The 18,483-nt window shown below is 41.0% G+C and overlaps 1 protein-coding gene across 3 annotated transcripts in view; it reads right to left on the reverse strand.

Annotated features, from left to right (window-relative positions):
• LOC124046392 (TOG array regulator of axonemal microtubules protein 1-like) overlaps positions 1–6,901 on the reverse strand; it is a 37,443-nt gene extending 30,542 nt beyond the window's left edge. For 2 of the 3 annotated variants that reach the window (XM_046366721.1, XM_046366720.1), the window contains exon 1: positions 5,112–6,899. In XM_046366721.1, the coding sequence (XP_046222677.1) occupies positions 5,112–6,146 (1,035 nt within the window). In that variant the 5' untranslated portion in view covers positions 6,147–6,899. Of the gene's footprint in view, positions 1–5,111 lie in introns of all 3 variants that reach the window. The other variant, XM_046366722.1, reaches the window with a different exon arrangement.
• Positions 6,902–18,483: the final 11,582 nt, after the last annotated feature.

An 18,483-nucleotide genomic window follows, 5' to 3' on the forward strand; every position in this document is an offset into this window, starting at 1 on the left:
ACAGTAAACTTAGTGTATGTAAACTTCTGACCCACTGGAATTGTGATACAGTGAATTATAAGTGAAACAATCTGTCTGTAAACAATTGTTGGAAAAATGACTTGTGTCATGCACAAAGTAGTTGTCCTAACCGACTTGCCAAAACTATAGTTTGTTCACAATAAATTTGTGGAGTGGTTGAAAAACTAGTTTCAATGACTCCAACCTAAGTGTATGTAAATGTCTGACTTCAACTGTACAAGAAAAAACATGTTTAATTGTGTGTGTGTGTGTGTGTGTGTGTGTGTGTGTGTGTGTGTGTGTGTGTGTGTGTGTGTGTGTGTGTGTGTGTGTGTGTGTGTGTGTGTGTGTGTGTGTGTGTGTGTGTGTGTGTGTGTGTGTGTGTGTGTGTGTGTGTGTGTGTGTGTGTGTGTAAGAGAGTTAAGCTACATGAACGAGTCGCTCTGGATAAGAGCGTCTGCTAAATGACTTAAATGTAAATGTAGTTTGATTTTTCAGTCTGACCCCTTGTCTACGCTTTAAGTTATTGATGAATAATGATGTTTTGGCAATGTGAATATAAGAATTCCAGAGTATGGAACCTTTGTATCTGATAGAGAATTGACTATGTGAGGTGCAGCAGTGGGGAGGGTGAAGGTTATCGCTGTGTGTTTGCATGGATTTGGGAATGAACCTGGAAGAATCTATTGAAAGGATTAGGTAGGCTGTCTGGGAGGTATGTGTATTTGTAGATGAAGGTGCATTGTTTCTTGTATATTAATGTTGTAGATAAGCAACTCACTGTATTGGCTAAAACAGATGGGCAGATGGAGCCAAGCCGTTAGAGGCGGCTAGTCTTGACAATTTCTTCTGTGTGATGAGTCATTTGTGTAGGTAGAAAGCATATGTACTGGCCCAGACAATATTGCAGTAAATGAGATATGGGTAAATGAAGCTATAGTATAGTGTGTGTTAGGAAGCAAGCCTGAACCAAACCATGAATCATTCTGATGATACCAACGGACTTCACAACTTTTCTGCAGACAAAGTGAATATGATCTTTACAGGCCAACTTTTCATCAACAAGAACACCTAGGAATCTAGAGGATGAAACCTGCTCCATTTCATTCCCACCAATTGAAATTCTGGCCCTTTAAAAGAAAAACAATATTTCATATTCTTACCAGTAAATACAATGAAGTTGGATTTTTTTAAGCATTTAAAGATAGTTTATCTGGAACCATTCATAAAATGTGCCATGCTGGAGTTGGCTTCAATGATAAGTGAATTGAAATTCTTGTGTGATAAAATGAAGTTGGTATCATAAGTAACAATAACGGTAAAACGGTAGCAGACACAGCAGCAAGGACATGGATATAGATTAGGAATAACAAAGGTCCAAGGGGTGAAACACCACAGGATATATTGGCCCTGGTAGATGCACAAACAATTGCATATACAAATTGTTCTCTATGATAAACAGATTTATATAGCCATTTATATGTATAATCGTGAAAACTGTAATACTGCAATTTAGCGAGTCATATTTCATAATAAACGGTGTTGAACACTTTGGATAATTCTAGAAAGATATCAAGAGCGTACTAATTGTTGTTCAGGGCTGTAAAGATTTTGAGCACAAGTTGTAAAAGAGCCATATCTGTAGAGTAGTTTTTACAAAAACTCAAGTTGAAGCAGAGAAGGGAAATGTCCCTTAACCCAATGAGTCCCACCGTAACGCTGGCATGTTTTGGACTTCTAATCGGATTGGTGTATTTCTTCTGCATCCATAGATACCCACTATTAGTATGTGTGATTAATGGGGGCTGTGCTAGAGTGGTGTTTGTGAGACAAGGGCGGATCTGGAAGGGGCCCGGGATCTGGGAAGAGGCCCGGGTCATTTTACAAAAACTTCTGTAGTCAGAATGGTTTGAGCTACAAACTATTAAAAGTTATCTATAAAAATCTAAGATGTTTTGCTATATGATGCTGACAAGCTACACTAGAAATCCCAGAACAAAATGTATGTAATACTGTATTAAGCTCACATAGTTACTGTACGATTTTCTAATACCGTCTTTTAATTTTTTTGATATTTGAATATTAGTACTTTATAAATAAATACCTGCAGTCAACTTGTGCACTAGGTAATAGGTGGTCCTTCTGTAGCTCAGTTGGTAGAGCATGGCGCTTGTAACGCCAGGGTAGTGGGTTTGATCCCCGGGACCACCCATACGTAGAATGTATGCACACATGACTGTAAGTCACTTTGGATAAAAGCGTCTGCTAAATGGCATATATTATATTATAAAGCAGATCGCGTTCATAATTTTGCCTTCATTATGAAGCTACCGGTACTAGTTTCCCAAAAAGCTGTTTGAGCCAGTCACGTGTGTTTGTTTACAAAAAAGAACGTGCAAAATGGGAGCTTCTTGAGGTGAGTCAGTCCTGTAGTGCAAATTAAGTGAGGTGATCAAGTTACACTTGTGTAACGGATGTGAAACGGCTAGCTTAGTTAGCGGTGTGCGCTAAATAGCGTTTCAATCGGTTACGTCACTTGCTCTGAGACCTTGAAGTAGTAGTTCCCCTTGCTCTGCAAGGGCCGCGGCTTTTGTGGAGCGATGGGTAACAATGCTTCGTGGGTGACTGTTGTTGATGTGTGCAGAAGGTCCCTGGTTCGCTAGCATTTACCAAGCATCCACTATGAGGATTCCTTAGTACTTCTTACCATTCTGGTAAGTGGCATTTTTGGGGCTTTTTTTACCATTCAGCAAAGAAATTGCGCCCCTTGTGTGCACTACCGGTAATAACGTATATCCCGAGATGGCACGGTATGGAAATCTAGATACCGGCCAACCCTACACTGTACAGTACAGCACTAGAGTAGAATGTTATGTACTGTATTATACATATATACTTTACTGTACTCTACTGTGGTGTCCAAACTTGTGAAACAGATGTCTATGATTGTTTCAAATTTGGTCTGGTTCGGACCAACTGAATGTGGTATTGTTTGGGGGCGGAGATCATTACAATAATAGCCAGTGCGTCGTATACTCAAATATGCAAAAGAAGGACATTGCATATTTTGTACCTTTGTGTACCTATTAGGATACAACACCATGAAGGGAATGATATTCATATCGAGAATTATAATTTTCTGTATGGTACAGATCAGGGAGCAATGATGTGATTCGATTACCGGATGTAAATCCACTTCACCTACTGTAGTTCAATATCCCAAATATATATATTTTTAACTCAAGGTGTTATGTTTTTGCTGACGTGAGAATGCTGTTCATTGGCTATAGTTCAGCATTCAACACCATAGTCCCCTCCAAACTCGTCACCAAGTTTAGGACCTTCGGACTGAACACCTCACTCTGCAACTGGATCCTGGACTTCCTGACGGGCCGAACCCAGGTGGTGAGGGTCAGCGGCAACATCACCACCGCCCTTATGACCCTTAACACAGGGGCCCCACAGGGGTGTGTGCTTACTCCCCTCCAGTACTCCCTGTTCAACCACAACTGTGTGGCCCGCACGACTCGTACACCATCATAAAGTTTGCTGACGACACAACGGTGGTAGGTGATCAGGTGACGATGAGACAACCTACGGGGAGGTCAGTGACCTAACAGTGTAGTGCCGGAACAACAACCTCTCCCTCAATGTCAGTAAGGCCAAAAGCTGATCGTGGACAAAAGGAAACGGGGGAGGGGGGCTTCATCACTGGGGCTGAGCTCCCTGCTTGATATCAGGCCCGGTGTGAAAAAATAAAGGCCCGAAAAATCATTAAATACTCCAGCCACCCAAGCCATAGACTGTTCTCTGGTTCCGCGCGGAAAGCGGTACCGGTGCATCATGTCTGACACCAAAAGGCTCCTTAACTGCTTCCATCCCCAAACCATGTCTGCTAAATAACTAACTAAATAGCTAACACAAAGGCTACACTGACTGAGTTGACCCTTGTATTTTATTTTTGCACTGGCTCTATGCACTCTTAGGGCCCTACACACTCATGCACACTGACACTCCAACACACAAACACTCACATCATCATTTGCTCACACACATAATATGCACATACATAATATGCACATCTGTTTTTTTGCATTGAATGCGTCTCACTCCACCCCATCAGCCAATGTCACAATTTTGCATCTGTGGTGAAAGGTGACAGAGCAAGTGGCGTTTGTCAGACCATGAGACATCCCGAAAATCGGTCTTCTCACAACATCGTCTGTAGCGTAAAGGGTTAATGTAGCTGTAAGCTAGGTGTTGATAGCAAATGGCTGACTCATGCAGTTCTAAAGTAACATTAGCAGGCTGGTAGGGCTAATGTTAGCAGGCCAATAGGGCTTATGTTAACAGGCTAGTAGAGCTAACTTTAGCAGGCTAGTTGGCTAGCAACCTTGCAAGTTGATTTCTAACAATACATTTATAAAGTATGAACATGTAAATTGGCTGAAAATGTTATTGAAACAAGTAGTCATGAGTGTAAACGATTTGGTTTAATTTGAGGTTATACATTTTAAGTTATTTCTGTTGGAGTTAACCTTCAAGGATCAAGGAATAGGCTGGCTTGCCGGGGCCTCCATATTACATCACACCCCAGAAAAACATTTTCTGAAATGACTTCGGCATTCTGATTGGTTTTATGTAACAACTTGAAAAATGAGGTGCAACTTTGCATTGGATGAGTATACTAATGCATATCCATATGTTACTTGTGGTTAAGGGTATGCTACCTTCCCTTTAATGTGACAAATCGGAGTCAAAACATAATTCCTCTACGTGGAATTGCCCAAATCAGCCAAACAAATAGTTATGGATACAACTCCATATAGTCCCAACACAAGCCTTTGTCAATATCTAGTATACTGCGTGTTATTGTTTCAGTGAACTTTCAGGTTCCTGCAAACTAATATTTGACAGATTTTCACTTTGGGTGGTCACAAACCTCATTCTATTTGCACCTTCTTCCATGTAATTATGGTGCCACTATGGAAATAAGATTATTGTACCTGTAGCCTAGAATGACACTTTGCTACATAAAAAAAGCTAAATGATAAACAAGTGTCATCAGCAGACTTTTGCTTGATGTAACCTTGGCGTCAACTATGACCAACCTGATCAGAGAATTTTCCGTTAGAGGTACTGCATGGCTGGATGTTCACTGTGGAAGGAAGGCTTGACCTCTCCCAGGGAAGCTTGTTCTTCCCTTTGCCTGCACTGACAATTCTCCTCTGCAATGGAAGGTCATCGATGAGGGAGCCCAAACTTCCATAACCATGATACAGCCTGTCAGAGTCTGGTTCCGTCTTGATGCTCTTGGCACTGCTGATCCGCCCACCATTGAGCACCCACTCCAGGTCAGCTCCTGACCCAAACTGTGGTGACCGTCGTTGTCCTGATTTAGGGATCAGAAGGGCGTATTCTACCATCCCATCGGAGGACAGTCTGGGAAGTATGTGCCTGGCTCTTCTTGCTTGAACAGCTGCCATAAGACCCTCCACATCCCCATTGAGCTCCACTCTGTCTACAGCCTTCATTAGGGGCTGTTTTTTCCCTGTGTCAAGGCAATGGTCAAAAACAGCAAATAGTTCTAGGGCTGCATGGCGGACCTTCTTCTTGCTGTCCGCCAAGTATGGTGCAACTTCAAAGCAGAGGCTGGGGATGTTGAAGTCCTTCTTGGGGTGGGTGAGCATAGCTGCTGTGATGATGTTGATGACATCCTCTCTGACCCTGGAGTTCTTGTGTCTCAGGTGTCCAATTGCAAGGTCTAACACTTTCTGTGGCCCTACAATTCTAGTCAACTGCCTGAACACATTCATGTACTCATTCCGGGTGACAGCACGGTTGTCTCCAAGGGGTTTCAGAGCAACACATACTATCTGTTTGAAATATTTGTCTATATTGTAATCCAATTTCTGGATGAGTAGGTTTAGCACCTGTAAAGTGCCATACAAGACTTTGAAGTTGGTGTCATCTAGAAGTCTGTGGAGAAAACATATAAACTCCACAATACTGTCCGAGGGGACTGGCTTCAAGTCCAATCCAAAGAGGAGTTTTTTCAGCTCTTCCACACCATTTGTTCGATTTTGGTAGTTTTTAAGGTCTAGGAGCTGTTCATGTAACTCCTGGGGTATCAATCCAAAAATCATAATTGCTGGTCCTTTTGATGTGGTCAAAGGGAATAATCTAATGAAGCAATCACATTTCTGTGAGGACAATATTGCCCGTTTCTTTGACTCATCATCTTGTCTTGGTGATTCGATTGGACATTTGCAGTTTCTTATGAATAACGGTTCATTGTGCTAGTCTACGAGACAACTGGAACGTGAACGGTGAAAGCAACGTTGAGTGAAAATAAAAACACTTGTAGCTTGCTGTGCGTTCCCCTACATAGCCATGACGAAAAAAGGCACGGTGGAATGTTGTATTTGAAAGCCCATGTTGTATTTCAGCTAAATTAGCGAACATAGCGAACTAGCTGCATAACTAGGAAGCAATCATTCAATGTCTAGAAATAGCGTGTCAGGGCGACGCCGCTGCCAGTACCTCTTCAGATGTATGATTTCCATAAAATCCAATATCATCGCTAGCTTTTAGCTTAACGTACGACTTTGAATTGCGACTTAGTAGAAGAAACCTGGCGGCTAGCTGGCGAAGTTAAAAAACAGACTAAAATGCAGACTTCGCATTCCGATTAGTCGTTCAAATTTGACGTCCGGCATACAAAAAAGTTGCACACATCTCCTTAATCTCTTCGGTTAAATGTATGTAACAGTATGAGACTTCATGTTGAATGTTTGTAAACTAACTAGCTAGCTAGCTAGCTATCTGCACTGTAGAGACATTCTTCGCCGTAGCCAACACACAGAACCATCAAAATGGCGAATACAACATGACACAAACGGATCGCTTCCATGGTGACGCGAGTTGTTGGAAAAATGCTGCATTCGTGACAACTCGGAATTTATGAATACACAGGTCTTCAGATCCAATTATACAATTAACCAGTCTATGTGTCTGCCAATTAAATTCTTTGAACCCAATAGTAGGCCAAATTGACACTCCCCAGAAGGAGCAGTCCTCCATAGAATGAATGAAATTCTATAGTATTTCAATTCAATGTTTCAAGGACTACATTCCTTGTATTTCATTTCAACATTATGTATTTCAACATTATAACTTTTTTTAATCATTTAATCATTTGTCATACATTTTTATGTTTAGCTCACATAATATAATTTAAAAGTATGCATTAATTGTAGATATTAATATATGCATTTCTATATCTTCCAAAATATGTTTTTACAATGGTGGGGGGAGTGCCAAGATGTAGGCGCAGTGGATTCAGATCTCCAGCATCTTCCACCTGCCATTACCACTTGCTGGGCCCTGCCTGGAGAGGAAGCCATGCTATCAGGAACAGTATTATTTGTGTACAGATACTCTGGTTATGCCCATGTTTGACCATTATTATTTCTTTAACCTTTATTTATTTCAAATATGTTTTATTAAACACACACAGGAATGGTGTACAAGACAGGTATACAATTCTTATCTAAACATAAGAGCTTTAAACTTTATTTAACTAGGCAAGTCAGTTAAGCATGATGACTCCTTGCTGTCCCCAGTCCACCTGGCCGTGCTGCTGCTCCAGTTTCAACTGTTCTGCCTGCGGCTATGGAATCCTAACCTGTTAACCAGACGTGCTACCTGTCCCAGATCTGCTGTTTTCAACTCTGTAGAGACAGCAGGAGTGGTAGAGATACTTTTAATGATTGGCTATGAAAAGCCAACTGACATTTACACCTGAGGTGCTGACTTGCTGCACCCTCGGCAACTACTGTGATTATTATTATTTGACCATACTGGTCATTTATGAACATTTGAACATCTTGGCCATGTTATAATCTGTTATAATCTCCACCCGGCACAGCCAGAAGAGGACTGGCCACCCCTCATAGCCTGGTTCCTTTATAGGTTTATTCCCAGGTTTTGGCCTTTCTCTGGAGTTTTTCCTAGCCACCGTGCTTCTACACCTGCATTGCTTGCTGTTTGGGGTTTTAGGCTGGGTTTCTGTACAGCACTTTGAGATATCAGATGATGTACGAAGGGCTATATAAATACATTTGATTGATTTTGATTGGAGTTAAGAACAAATTCTTATTTACAATGACGGCCTATCCCGGCCAAACCCAGACGATGCTGGGCCAATTGTGCGCTGCCCTATGGGACTCCCAATCACAGCCAGATGTGATTTCAAACCAGGGACTGTAGTTATGGCTCTTGCACTGAGATGTAGTGCTTTAGACCACTGTGCCACTTGGGAGACCAATAAAAGATTTGTGAAATGATCGACTTGGAATCTTATAGAAAGATAAAAAGTTTGAGCGTCCCACTTGGAAAGTAGCAGAATCAACCAAATAGGAACTTAAGAAGCTCTATGCAACAACAACAAAAAACATGCTCAAATTTTAACTCGGGTTTTCGAGTTGTCTTAAACTCTGCATTAACCTGAGCATTGGGATATATATGTATGGAGTTATATAGTTAGGTTGAGAACATAGAGAATGATAGATGACTCATTGTATCTATCCCATTTGTTCATACACAGATACATTTTCAACTAAAATCCCGTAAGCGGGGTATGGAAGCAATTTTTCACCTTTGAAAGCAGTTAATCCATGCCTGATTTCAAGCAATAACGAAACACACACACATATAGTACCAGTCAAAAGTTTGGACACAGCTACTAATTCAAGGGTTTCTTTATTTTCTACATTGTATAATAATAGAGAAAACATCAAAACGATGAAATAACATGTAGAATCATGTAGTTAGCAAATGTTAAATCAAAATATATTTGATATACTTCAAAGTAGCCAACAATTGCCTTGATGACAGCTTTGCACACTCTTGGCATTCTCTCAGCCAGCTTCATCTGGAATGCTTTTCCAAAAGTCTTGAAGGAGTTCCCACATATGCTGAGCACTTGTCTGTTTTTCCTTCACTCTGTGGTCCAACTCATCCCAAACCATCTCAATTGTGGAGGCCAGGTCATCTGATGCAGCTCTCCATCACTCTCCTTCTTGGTCAAGCAGCCCTTACATGGCCTGGAGGTGTGTTGGGTCATTGTCCTGTTGAAAAACAAATGAGAGTCCAACCAGATGGGATGGCGTATTACTGCAGAATGCTGTGGTAGCCATACTGGTTAAGTGTATCTTGAATTCTAAATAAATCACTGACAGTGTCACCAGCAAAGCACCCCCACACCATCACACCTCCTCCTCCATGCTTCACAGTGGGAACCACACATGCGGAGAACATCCTTTCACCCACTCGGCGTCTCACAAAGATACTGTGGTTGAAACCAAAAAAACTCATATTTTGACTCTTCAGACAAATTTACAAATTTCCACCAGTCTAATGTCCTTTGCTTGTGTTTCTTGGCCCAAGCAAGTCTCTTCTTATTGGTGTCCTTTAGTAGTGGCTTCTTTGCAGCAATTCGACCATGAAGGTCTGATTCACACTGATTCTGAACAGTTGATGTTGAGATGTGTCTGTTACTTCAACTTTGAAGCATTTATTTGGCATGCAATTTCTGAGGCTGGTAACTCTAATGAACTTATCCTCTGCAGCAGAGGTAACTCTGGGTCTTCCTTCCCTGTGGCATTCCTCATGAGAGCCAGTTTCATCATAGAGCTTGATGGTTTTTGCAACTGCACTTGAAGAAACTATCAAAGTTCTTGAAATGTTCCGGATTGACTGACCTTCATGTCTTAAAGTAATGCTAGACTGCCGTTTCTCTTTGCTTATTTGCGCTATTCTTGCCATCTTCTGTATACCAACCCTACCTTGTCACAACACAACTGATTGGCTTAAGAAGGAAAGGAATTCCACAAATTAACTCAACAAGGCACACCTGTTAATTGAAATGTATTCCAGGTGACGACCTCATGAGGATGATTGAGAGAATGCTAAGAGTCTGTAAAGCTGTCATCAAGAGAAAGGTTGGCTACTTTGAAGATTCTAAAATCTTAAATATTGTTTAACACTTTATTTGTTACTACATGATTCCATATGTGTTATTTTTATAGTTTGGATGTCTTCATATAGCTTTCGTCCAAATGTTGTAGATTATATATATTATAGTCATCAGTCAACAATATTACACTCAGAAGTTACTTCAACTTCAACCAGTAAAGGCTAGTGATGGCTAGCTATGCTACTTGTTATCCTAGTCTGTCTTAATGAGTGTTAGCATGCTAATAGTACACCCTGCACAACTTTATTAAAACATTTTAGGGGTACGCAAGTTGATAACCATATCAAGTATGTTGTATTGTACATTTCAAACAACATTCCCAGCTAATGAGAGAACAGTCATCAACTTAAGAGAATGAACTAAATTTAACAAGGTTACCTTGGGGCTAATTAAATGGGTGCCAACAAAACAAACTTGTGTTAGAAATTGAAAATCAAATAATCCACTATCATTAACACAATGGAAAAATCAAATGATTTATTATTTCATTATTGAAATAGCATGAGTGACAGAGAAAACGAATTGGTACAATTTAAGGCCATGTGGCAAACAATAATGCAGGCACTAGGAATGAACAGTTGAAGTCGGAAGTTTACATACACTTAGGTTGGAGTCATAAACTAGTTTTTCAACCACTCCACAAATGTCTTGTGAACAAACTATAGATTTGGGAAGTCGGTTAGGACATCTACTTTGTGCATGACAAGTAATTTTTCCAACAATTGTTTACAGACAGATTATTTCACTTATAATTCACTGTATCACAATTTCACAGGGTCAGAAGTTTATGTACACTTAGTTGACTGTGCATTTAAACATCTTGGAAAATTCCAGAAAATTATGTCATGGCTTTAGAAGCTTCTGGTAGGCTAATTTACATAATGTGAGTCAATTGGAGGTGTACCTGTGGATGTATTTCAAGGCCTACCTTCAAACTCTTTGCTTGACATCATTGCTTGACATCATGGGAAATCAAAAGAAATGAGCAAAGACCTCAGGAAAAAAATGGTAGACCTCCACAAGTCTGGTTCATCCTTGGGAGCAATTTCCAAATGCCTGAAGCTACCACGTTCATTTGTACAAACAATAGTACACATGTATTAAAACCTCTTGGGGCTAGGGGGAAGAATTTTCACTTTTGGATAAATAGCCTGTCCAATTTCAACTTCCTGCTACTCATGCCACGAATATAAGATATGCATATCATTCATAGATTTGGATGGAAGACACTCTGAAGTTTCTAAAACTGTTTGAATCATGTCTGTGAGTATAACAGAACTTATGTAGCAGGCAAAACCCGAGGACTAACTGTTCAGAATTCCCCCCCCCCCCTCTGTTCCCTGAGTTGTCATTGCCAAGGTTCTTAAGAACCTCTTGGCAGTTCCTACCGCTTCCACTGGATGTCACCAGTCTCTGGAATTTGGTTGAGGTTATTCCTTTGTGCAATAAAGAAGTAGGCCAACTAGGAACTGGGTAACACTTTTGTGAGTTGCGCAAGACGTGAAAAGTAACGCCGGTTTGTTTTCTTCCTGTATTGAAAACAGATTGCCCCGTCTACAATTCGATCGATTATTAACGTTTAAAAATACCTAAAGTTGTATTACAAAAGTAGTTTGAAATATTTTGGCAAAGTTTATAGGCAACTTTGAAATATTTTGTAGTGGCGTTGTGTTTTTTGTAAGCTGTTTTTTTCTGGATCAAATGCGCTTAATAAATGGACATTTTGGATATATATGGACAGAATTAATCGAACAAAAGGACCAATTGTGATGTTTATGGGACATATTGGAGTGCCAACAATGAGTGTAGCTTTAATTGAATATCTTACATGTGTTATTTAATGAAAGTTTGAATTTTATAATATTTTATTTGAATCTGGCCCTCTGCATTTTCCCTGACAATTGGCCAGTTGAGACATTTGCGTCCCGCCTATCCCAAAGAGGCACCATGGGACCACACAGCCGTCATACAGCTCAGGAAGGAGAGGCGTTCTGTCTCCTAGAGATGAATGTACTTTGGTGTGAAAAAAGGAAATCAATCCCAGAACAACATCAAAGGACCTTGTGAAGATGCTGGAAGAAACAGGTACAACATCATCAATATCCACAGTAAAACGAGTCCTATATCGACATAATCTGAAAGGCCACTCGGCAAGGAAGAAGCCACTGCTCCAAAACCGTCATAAAAAAGGCAGACTACGGTTTGCAACTGCACATAGGGACAAAGATCATACTTTTTTGGAGAAATGTCCTCTGGTCTGATGAAACATAAAGAGAACTGTTTGGCCATAATGACCATCGTTATGTTTGGAGGAAAAATGGGAATGCTTGCAAGCCGAAGAAAACCATCCCAACCGTGAAGCACGGGGGTGGCAGCATCATGTTGTGGGCGTCCTTTGCTGCAGGAGGGACTGGTGTACTTCACAAAATAGATGACATCATGATGAAAGGAAATTATGTGCCTATATTGAAGCGACATCTCAAGACCTCAGTCAGGAAGTTAAAGCTTGGTCGCAAATGGGTCTTCCAAATGGACAATGACCCAAGCATACTTCGAAAGTTGTGGCAAAATGGCTTAAGGACAACAAAGTAAAGGTATTCGAGTGGCCATCACAAAGCCCTTATCTCAATCCTATAGAACATTTGTGGGCAGAACTGAAAAAGCATGTGCGAGCAAGGAGGCCTACTAACCTGACTCAGTTACACCAGTTCTGTCAGGCGGAATGGGTCAAAATTCACCCAGCTTATTGTGGGAAGCTTGTGGAAGGCTACCCGAACAGTTTGACCCAAGTTAAACAATTTAAATGCAATGCTACCAAATACATTGAGTGTATGTAAACTTCTGACCCACTGGGAATGTGTTGAAAGAAATAAAAGCTGAAATAAATAATTATCTCTATTATTCTGACATTTCCCATTGTTAAAATAAAGTGGTGATGCTAACACAGGGAATTTTTACTTGGATTAAATGTCAGGAATTGTGAAAAACTGAGTTTAAATGTATTTGGCTAAGGTGTATGTAAACTTCCGACTTCAACTGTAGCTGTGAGCATGGAGTACTTTTATATTATGGAGTACTTTTATATTATGGGGTATTGTGTGTAGATTGGTGATGTAGATGTGTAAAATTTACTTTGAATAATAAACTAAATTTATCAATCTGACTCCAGTATTATGTGAACGCTATAGACCCATAATCGTAATCAGTGGGTATAGCCAAGGTTGCGAGCCTTGCGTCACCACTCAGAATACTAGATGCTAGAGTCTATGTTTACCATTATGCAATTATTAAGTGGCTGAGGAACAAGGAGTTAATATCTTGCAATCTATGTCTTAGCATTAAATTATTGACTTAACTTTAACTCAGAGATGCACAATTAGAGACCGAATATATATGCTATGTATATTGTCAATCATATTAACCATTAGACATATCAAATAATAATTCAAGGAATATTACTCAAAATGTGAGGACTACGGTTCATATCCATTTAAAAGTAATCAGATGTATTACAGTTACGCAAAAAGATTACAATTAACAAATGGTACATACCAAAAATCTTCACAATAAATATAATACAAAATATCCTAATTCTTAACAGCATATAAAATGAATCACTATGACATACAAAATTACGTCAGGAGATCGGTTTACCAATGACTCCATGATCTAGGTTTAAGCCCAGCTTTTTTTCTTCCAAGAGCGCCAAATATCTCCTATCGTCTAATTAATATAACCTTGCATGGCCCAAAACATTAAAACAAAATGCATACAACTTCACCAGCATTCTCTACAGATATTCCCAAACTGCCATCGGGGGTACGCCAAATAAAAATGTGATTCACATTTTCTTTGTTTTAATCCTTCACATTTTCAAACAGTCTATTTATATTCTCCAACGGGACTATATATTTGGGTGAGGTAGCCTCGTTTCACTGCCAAACATAAAATTAAGCTAGTGTTCAGCGAAATAACAACACAATGTTAAATACAGGTAGCCTAGTCAAATAATTAACTGCAAGCAGTTGCTCCCGACTCCACTTGGGTACACTGCAGCATCCACCGAGAGGCTCTTGATGCCTAGAGAATGCCTGAAGAGCTTGAAAGACGTTTTGGACACTACAGTGAAAACGGTTAACTTTGTTAATGGGCAGCGACCATGTAACACTTATTCTTATGTTTAATAACTGTATCGTATAGCTTGTGTGTGGCAATTTGAGAGTGCGTTGACCCTGGTGCTTAGATGGGGTACGCAGCTGGAAGTTGAATGTTTGAAGTACGGGACTATAAAAAGTTTGGGAACAACTGCTCTAATCTAATAATCACACCTCAACACTGTATGATAAGAGCACACCCGTGTCGCTCCTCTTTGAACTATCCGCCATCCGACAAACAGAATAATACAGTTTCCCTGTAACAATAAATCCATAGCACTTACAGTTCAATGAAACATATCAGAATTCATAGCTCTTTATAAATTATTAAAACAATCCAAATATGATATTTTAATTCACACTAAGGTTCATTTCATCAATTCAAGTTTCATTAGTCGTCACACCTCTCCTGGCGTGACTTCCATGAGACTGCCAGTTGCTAGTTGCGATTATCACCTTCTCTCATTCTTCCACTACAAGAGGGTTGACTCCAACAGTTGGAGTCGTTCACCACTAGATTTACCTCCACCTGCAGTTATGGAACGTTTGCTCATTATAACTAATTGGCTGATCCCTCCTGATGACCTGGATGGAAATATGTGATCAATCCTTAATCCATAGGAAGTCCTACGCAATGATGCTGCCCATGCATTTTTTAAAACTATCAGTGTACAGTGATATATTTGTATTTCACACTACATGAACAAATAGCCAAGTGTATTAAACACATTATATATATATAAAATATGTACACTGATCTTTCAACAATTTATATACTTTAGCTTGACACCTTGATAAGCTAATTTCCTGACTATGGCTCACCACTCATTATTCTGGGTGATTTCAACCTCCCAACGCCTGACTTGGATTAATTTCTTTCCACCTCTTTCTTTCCTTTCCTCTTTTGACCTCACCCTTTCCCAGTCCCCTCCCACTCAAGGCAGGCAATGCACTTGACCTCATCTTTACTAGAGGCTGTTGGTCTACTAATCTTGCTGCAATCTTACTGCGATCACTACTTTGTTTCCTTTTCTCTACCTCTCTCCTTCAACGCTACCCACCCAGCCCCTACCCAGATGGGCAGGTATCGTCACAATCTTCGCTCTCTCTCTCCCACTACTCTCTCCTCTTCTATCCTATAATCTATACCTTCTGCTTTAATGTTCCTCCTGTCTCTGTCTTCTACCCTACTCTCCTCCCTTTCCACATCCTTTGACTATTACTGTCCCCTCCCCACCTGCTCTGTGGCTGAGTGACACTGCATGCCCACAGAACAGGGCTGCAGGCAGCTGAGCAAAAATGGAGACAAAATTCAACTTCCGGATGATCTATAATCCATCCACTCCCTCCTCTCTGCCTTCTCTTCCTGTGTATCCACTGCTAAAGCTGCTTTCTATCAATCTACATTTCAAACTACTGGTCCAACCCTGGGAAACTCTTTTCCCCATCCCTACTTCCTCTTTGTGACTGACTTTGTCAACCACTTTGAAAAAAAGTTTCAGATGAAATTCTGTGGCTAGTGATGTCCAGCTGCCTGACAACCTGCCCCCTCGACCTCCTCCCTTCTCCAAACCATCTCTGGAGACCTTCTCCCATCCTCACTTACCTCATCAACTCATCCCTGACCACTGGCTCCGTTCCTTCAGACTTCAAGATGGCCAGAGTTGTTTCGCTCTTCAAGAAACCAACACTCGACCCCTCTGACATCAAACTACAGACCAGTATCCCTTCTTTCTTTTATTTCCAAAACACTTGAGCGTGCTGTCTTTGACCAACTCTCTTGTTATCTCTCTCAGAATGATCTTCTTGAGCCTAACCAGTCAGGTTTCAAGATGGCTCACTCAACTGAGACCACACGTTTCTGTGTCATGGAGGCTTTCCGCTCTGCCTTAGCTGACGCTCTCTTCTCGGTTCTCATCTTCCTAGATCTATCCTCTGCCTTCTACACCATGAACCATCGGGATCCTCCTCTCCACCTTTTCAGGGCTGGGCTTCTCAGGCTCTGCACACTCCTGGATTTCATCCTACCTGCCAGGTTGCTCCTACCAGGTGACATGGAGAGGATCTGTGTCTGCACTACATGCTGTCACTACTGGTGTCACCCAGGGCTCAGTTCTAGGCCATCTCCTCTTTTCTTTATACACCAAATCACTTGACTCTGTCATATTCTGACATGGTCTCTCCTATTATGGCTATTTGGATGATATTAAACTGATTTTCTGCTTCCCCCTTCTGACACCCAGGTGGCGACAAGCTTAGTGGTTAGAGCGTTGGACTAGTAACCGGAAGGTTGCAAGTTCAAACCCCCGAGCTGACAAGGTACATATCTGTCGTTTTGCCCCTGAACAGGCAGTTAACCCACTGTTCCTAGGCCGTCATTGAAAATAAGAATTTGTTCTTAACTGACTTGCCTAGTTAAATAAAGGTAAAATATATATATATTTTTAAAAATCTCTGCGTGCCTGGCAGACATCTTAGCTTGGATGTTGGCCCACCACCTCATGCTCAACCTCAACTAGACAAAACTTCTCTTCCTCCCGGGAAGGCCTGCCCTCTCCAAGACCTCTCCATCACTGTTGACAACTCCATGATGTCCCACCTTCCATTGTACAAAGAACCCTGTCGTTCTCTGCAAACATCAAAGCAGTGACTCCATCTTGCAGGTTCATGCTCTACAAAATCCATTGAGTATGACCTTTCCTCACACAGGAAGCGGGCAGGTCCTAATCAAGGCACTTGGATTCCTTCGTCTGGACTACTGCAACTCTTTGTTGGCTGGGTTCCGCACTTGTGCCATGAAACCCCTGCAACTTATCCAGAACACCGCAGCCGGCCTAGTGTTCAAACTGAGTTTAAATGTATTTGGCTAAGGTGTATGTAATCTTCCGACTTCAACTGTAAGTATTCAAACCCTTTACTCAGTACATTGTTGAAGCACCTATGGCAGCGATTACAGCCTTGGTTATTCATGGATATGACGCTGCAAACATGGCACACCTCTATTTGTGGAGTTTCTCCCATTCTTCTCTGTACATCCTCTCAAGCTCTGTCAGGTTGGATGGGGAGCTTGCTGCACAGCTATTTTCAGGTTACTGAGGAGTGATTTCTGTCTGGCCACTCTACCATAAAGGCCTGATTGGTGGACTGCTGCAGAGATGGTTGTCCTTCTGGAAGGTTCTCCCACAGAGGAACTCTGGAGCTTTGTCAGAGTGACCATCGGGTTCTTGGTCACCACCCTGACCAAGGCCCTTCTCCCCCGATTGCTCAGTTTGGCCTGGCAGCGAGCTCTAGGAAGAGACTTGGTGGTTCCAAACTTCTTCCATTTAAGCATGATGGAAGCCACTGTGTTCTTGGGGACCTTCAATGCTGCAGAAATGTTTGGTAACCTTCTCCAGATCTGTGCCTCGACACAATCCTTTCTCGGAGCTCTACGGACAATTCCTTCGATCTCGTGGCTTGTTTTTTGCTCTGACATGCACAGTCAACTGTGGGACATTATATAGACAGGTGTATGCCTTTACAAATCATGCTCAATCAATTTTGTTTACCACAGGTAAATTTGCTAATATTTCTAAAAACCTTTTTTTGCTTTGTCATTAAGGGGAATTGTGTGTAGATTGATGAGGATATTTTATTTATTTAATCCATAGAATAAGGCTCTAACATGGGTTCCCGAGTGGTGTGGTGGTCTAAGGCACTGCATCTCAGTGCTAGAGGTGTCACTACAGACCCTGGTTTGATTCCACGTATCACAACCGGCCGTGATTGGGAGTCCCATAGGTTGGCGCACAATTGGCTCAGCGTCGTCTGGGTTAGGGTTTGGCCGGGGTAGACCATCTTTGTAAATAAGAATTTAACTAACTTGCCTGGTTAAGAAAAAAAATATATATATATATGGAAAATGTCAAGGGGTCTGAATACTTTCCCATGGCACTGTATATCATAACTGTTCTTGTTCAAATACGTTTATAAATGACTAATTGTGATATTGTAGCCCTTCTAATGACTATGTTGATACCAGCAGAGCCTCATATATTGATTTGCTGGGCACCTCTGCTGGGAAACAGAGGGAGTGCAACTTCTACCATAAAGCTACTGTACATTTGTCAATTTAGCGAATTGACAAAGTATTACACTATTTCATCATACCAAATTAAAATTGGGATTTTTTTATGTTGATATTTGTATTTTATTTTCATGACTCCTAGTTGGTTGTTGCCTTCTTTCCGTTCTAACTTGTATGATGTACTATGGTTGTGTATAAAAAAAAGATTATCAATGGCAATGTGT

Source organism: Oncorhynchus gorbuscha, linkage group LG10 (genome assembly GCF_021184085.1).
Source record: "Oncorhynchus gorbuscha isolate QuinsamMale2020 ecotype Even-year linkage group LG10, OgorEven_v1.0, whole genome shotgun sequence".
Taxonomy (NCBI): Eukaryota; Metazoa; Chordata; class Actinopteri; order Salmoniformes; family Salmonidae; genus Oncorhynchus; species Oncorhynchus gorbuscha.